The 5,588-nt window shown below is 31.9% G+C and overlaps 1 protein-coding gene across 1 annotated transcript; it reads right to left on the bottom strand.

Annotated features, from left to right (window-relative positions):
• Positions 1–251: 251 nt before the first annotated feature.
• On the bottom strand, positions 252–2,659 carry HELRODRAFT_193202 (hypothetical protein; the record flags this gene model as incomplete). Its single annotated transcript, XM_009026006.1, has 5 exons — positions 2,608–2,659; positions 2,507–2,568; positions 2,002–2,484; positions 1,531–1,708; positions 252–1,418 (listed from the first exon to the last, which is right to left on the bottom strand). Exons 3-5 carry the CDS (start codon positions 2,358–2,360, stop codon positions 252–254), a joined length of 1,704 nt encoding a protein of 567 aa, XP_009024254.1. The 5' UTR covers positions 2,361–2,484; positions 2,507–2,568; positions 2,608–2,659.
• Positions 2,660–5,588: the final 2,929 nt, after the last annotated feature.

The raw sequence follows: 5,588 nt of genomic DNA on the forward strand, positions 1-5,588 counted from the left end.
GATTGACTTCATTTTATCCGCTTTTTAATTGTGATTTTTTATTATTATTTCCATTGCTTCCAGATTTTCGACCTTGACTGGTTGATCTGCCATGTCGTTGACAACTAGAGGTTTTTTATTTTCCATTTCAAGATTTTTCGAATTGTTCACTGAGACTGTAATGTCTTTTACGCACGCATTCCATATTTTTGAACTTGACTGGCTAATCTTTCCAACAGTTGACTGGTAGTAGTTTGTTCTTTTGGTGTATTTCAAGAATTTTCATATTTTCCATTGGATCTGTCATGTTTTTTTCCAAAACGACCACTTTTGCTTGTCGAGGTGTCTTTGAAACCTCGTGTCATGTTGGGCTGCTGCTGGTGTATCTGATGTGGTTCTAAATGATCATATGTCATATTAACATGCTGGTGAGGTATCCAAGGCTTTTCACACGGATCGTATGTTATATAGTAATATTGATAAGGTATCCACAGCAGTCCTAAATGATTGTGCATCGTGTGCAGCTGCTGAGTTACCCAGTAAGGTTCCGAATAATTTTGTGTCATATTGTTTTGTTGGTGAAATATCCGAGGCTGTTTTAAATGTGGGAGTGCAAATAAAGGATGACCAAAAATATACGGGTTTATTGGTTCTGTTCGTTGTTGTGGTTGAGTGAGCTGTTGCGGTTTTATCGGCTGTTGTTGTTGAGTTGGATGTTGTGGCAGAGCTGGCAGTCGGTGTCCTATGAGTTTTTGTTGTGTTAATTGTCTGTGTTGCTGCAAAAACCAGTTTAGAGGTGGAACACTAACATCGGGTAGTTCAAATTGTTCAATGTCTTCACTTGGTTTCGACTTTCTATAGCCATGAATGGTTTGAATAGTTTGATCCATACATGTAAGGGATGTGTCTGGATTATTTAAAACCTGGGATGTGTTAAGATGGTTGTTGGTGTAGAATATTTCCGGGTTATATTTTTTCTCTGTTATAATTTCAGTGTTTGGGGCTACCTTCTGCTGAATAATCAAGCCTAATGTTGACGGAATAATAACAGGAACGTTCGATTCCGGCTCTGTCATTTCTAGTATTTTTGTATTTTCTAACACAGAATTTGGTTTTTCACAATTTATAAACTGCCGACTGGGAAATGTTTCATAAAGATAATTTTGGCTGCAACTATTATTTTGCCGGGATAAATTATTCATCACAACCTTTTGATTTTTAAGTCTCAAGTTGGATGGACCGTAAAGGTGCACGTACTCTGCTACTTCTTTCTTGAGCATGAATAAGCCTCCATAGAGGTCTCTGTATACGTAGTTATAATTGTACATCTGCTCCACTTCTTCCAACAAACTCACAGGCACGTTGTGGACCACCCTCAATGCAAAATAGTCCGCAATGTTGTTACCGTGATTCTCCAGTATCTTTTTGACCGGTCCAATCTGCAAAGTTAAAAATATGATTTGATGAACATTATTTAATATCTGAAAATTTTTGAAGTAAGTATTTTAAAGTATATTTTTTTAAATTTAATAAGAATGATATAAAACTTGCATGAACATAAATGCCATCATCTTCATCATTTTCTTCTTCTTCGTCGTCGTCATGTTTGTTGTTTTTCCTTTCAACAGGTGGCGGTAGAAAATGGAGCGGCAAAATATTCGAACTCTGCTGGATGACTGCTGGTACCAGGACTTGCGAATAAAAAGTTCTTGTCAACCACGGTTTGTAACTACAATTGAGAAATTAAACAAATTTTTATCATTAATTTATTTCTTAAATTATAACTATTAAATTCAGTGATCATTATAAATGTTGATGTGCTTTGCTTAATATTATGTTACTGTTATTTATTCATTTTTTAATTTTTCACAACTCGAAAGAACTTATAGAAAACGTTCGATCGTTTTTTAGATTTTTCACTTGACAATTTTCATGAAGGAATCATTTTTTGATTCACCCAGCATAACTCTTATTTCTACGAGTACTAAAATTTAAAAGTAAAATTTAGGCATCAAGTCTCACTTGTTATATCCGTTGTTCTTCTGAACTTCAGCACTGTCGTCGTTCATCCACTCGCTGCTCCGAGCCATCACCAGCTTCAACTTTTCCTCCTCGCTTATGTTCATTTCGTGAATGTTTACCGTTTTCACCACTTCACTAGAGACAACCGTTGCTGATGATGACAGTGATTGAAGTACTGATAATGATGATGATGATGGTGATGATGATGAGAAAGATGATGGTTGCTTGGATGGCGATGATGATGATGGTTGTTTGGATGGCGATGATGGTGATGATGATGATGCACTCGAAATTGTCGATACTGATGACGATCCTAACGAAGATGTAGGCAACATCAGCGGAAACAATGGTGACGTCATTTTAGAATGATGAGTACTCACTCGTCGATTCGCTTTGCACACTAACGGCGATTTTTAGTTCTTGGAAAGCGCAGCAAACCAACTTCTTTTTTTTCGGATCAACTTTTTTGTAAGAAGGAACAATACAATTTACAGAGTAGGTAAGTAATAATTTGAACTTATATGAAAAAAAATTTAATTTAGTCTGTAATTTAAATTACTGATAAGAAAAGTTGTATTTTAGAAATTCTAAACGAAAATCGCCGGTAACTTTTAACGCTAGCGAGTTGCCTGCGAAAGACCATTTAAAAGCATAAGAGTAAAACAGCGAAATGAGGTTTCAACATTTGAAGCCAGTTTATATATGGATAACATTCTATTGCAAAAATTCACACAAAGTAAATTATAGCAATAAAAGTACAGAAGTTAAAGGTATTGTATTAATTACAACAACTGATTTTCATTGTAATTTTTTTAATGGGATCGAACTTCATTAGAGAAGTAAATAAAATTAAGTAGGCTCACCCGCGCTTTGCCAAATTATAGGACAAAAGAATTAATATTGGACTATGGTAAGGAATTAATTAAAATAATTTATTTCTATTGTAGTAATATTAATAATTTTATTGTTATGTTACTTTTTTGTCGTTATTGTTTTTGTTGTTGTTTTCGTTGTTTTTATTATTATTAATATTATTATTAACGTTATTGATGTTGTGTTGTTGGTGTTGTTTTGATGTTTTTATTAATTTTTTAAATTTCTGTTGATATCATTTACACTTTTAAAACTCTTATTATTATTATAATTATTATTAATATTATTATAATTATTATTAATATTATTATAATTATTATTAATATTATTATAATTATTATTAATATTATTATAATTATTATTTTAGAAAGAAGCCAGCTCGTGGTGTGTCGTCGATGACGTTGAGACATGTTCTTCACTTTCACAAAATAATTTATAAAAATTTTGCAACATTCAGGAACGTTCTCAGTCGAACAAATGAAGAAAAAAACAAGGTTAAAGAAAGTTGGAAAAGTAGCAATAATCTACATGACAATGAGGGCAGAACAATAAGCAAATTGATTAAAGCAAAATTCAAAGTAGGCACATTTTTCATGTTGAGTAGAGCAGTCGTTTTTTCAAAACTGCAGCAAATAAAAACATAAACAAAACAATAACACACTTCTTGCACTTGACTGGGTACCGCCTCGCACGCACCATCTCTAAGTTGCAACACGGACCCACCAACTTCCAGCAAAATGTAGAATTGTAAAGCAGCCAAACGTCATCCTTTTACAACGATAGGCAGAAGATGTTACGTTGGCAGTCGCAAGCGAATTCGAAATCAATGCAAAACGCGCTTTCTGAAAAATGATGGAAACAAACTTGAGAAGCTCTTGGCGCCATGTTACTGTTGTCCCGTTTTTAATTTTTTGTTTTATTAAAAAGCAAACATTTTCCTTTAAAATGATGGGGCTCCAGTGTTTTCCACAGTCCACCTAGAAATGTCAGAAGCTGCAACACCGTCTGTAGGGTGATGTAAGGATGACCTGAATTTGATCATATTTTGTCAGTTTCAGTTTTTGAATAAACTGGTTTTGTTAATTAATTCTTGTTAGATACCTAATAAACGTAAGGGATTAAATAAATAGAATAAATGTGAAGAAATTAATAATGTTGTTAATTAGATCGGCCAAGGATAAATTTAACATAGTTAATTATTTTCAATAAAACATACATAATTTCTTCAGCGGATACTCGTTTCCGAAAAAAAATTTGGAAGTAATCAGTCAATTTAACAGTTGCGTTAATGGTGAAATATCCACTGTGATAATTTCTTCTGGTTGGGCAAACATTAAAATCTAAGTAGTGAAAAATGCACAAAATAACATTTCATCAACTAATCAATACTTATAACACAACTATTGTAAATACATTGAAATGGAGCAAGTGCCTGCAATTTTTTTTATCCCCTAAAATTTCAATATCTAAATTTAGGTATTTCAGATGTTTTTCATTTTTTTTAACTATGATATTTCTATCTTTTAGTAATGAAATGTCAATCAAAAAGCATTTTTTGTATTCTATTCCAATATACTAGATCTGGTCGTCCCTCCATTATTGTTCTGTCTGTTATTACCGTAACGTCATACATCAACGTGACTTCATCCGTTTGGACAACTTTTTTTGGTTTGTGTTCATAGTATTTTTCGATTACTGTATATTTAATTTCTTTACATAAATTCCAGTAGATATAGGCTGCCACTATGTTGTGCCGACTGAGATATTCAGTTCAGGACAACCAGCTATAATGTGTCCAATCTATTCATCTGTTTAATGACACATTTTGCATGACACATCTGCAACATCATTTTAAAGAATATGTTTTATAAATTTTCTTCTATTTAACGCTTAATCTTGGGCAGCAGTATTTAAGTTTTCTGTTTCACATTTAACCATTCTTTTATCAGCCAGTATGCAGATAACTCTTTGTCAGCACCATTTTGATCGTGTTCTTTGAAAAATTGCCCATGGAGGGATTTGCTTTTGAATTTTATACCTTCTTTTTCCTTAATAAATTTGAACTTTGTAACAATTTCTTTATTCGTCAGTGCAGTTTGATTCAATTTTTCTAACATTTTTCTATTCCTTTCACAACGAATATTTCTTTTTCAATTCATCAACTAATTGTACATTTTTAATAAACTGATCATTCTTACTTTTAGCACATTTAGCTTATTTCCAGATTGATTGAACACAAACTGTCATTATTTCCAGATTGATTGAACATAAACTGTCATTATGGGAATAACATATTTGTTCTTTGATTATAAATCTCCTCTTATTGTCAAGTTTCTTCCTGTTCATATGCGGAAAATTGTCTAGATATTTTTTTCTCCAAATAATACAAAAATCAACAACTACAACAACAATCTGATATACTGATATAATAATAATAATAATAATAATAATAATAATAATAATAATAATAATAATAATAATAATAATAAGTCACTTGCAAAGCGCCAATTTAAGCGACCGATGCGCCTTCAAAAACAAGAAATGAATAATAAACCGCGGCAAGTTATTTAAAATAACACAAGTTCGATGTTTAAAATCAAATTCACAAAATTGAGACTATAATTAAAGTAAAATAGTTAATTGAAAGCAGTCTATAAAATTATTGTTTAATTGAAAGTGAAGTTAAAATAATAAGTTTTTAGAATAGATTTGAA

This window comes from Helobdella robusta (assembly GCF_000326865.2).
Source record: "Helobdella robusta unplaced genomic scaffold HELROscaffold_44, whole genome shotgun sequence".
NCBI classification, from domain to species: domain Eukaryota; kingdom Metazoa; phylum Annelida; class Clitellata; order Rhynchobdellida; family Glossiphoniidae; genus Helobdella; species Helobdella robusta.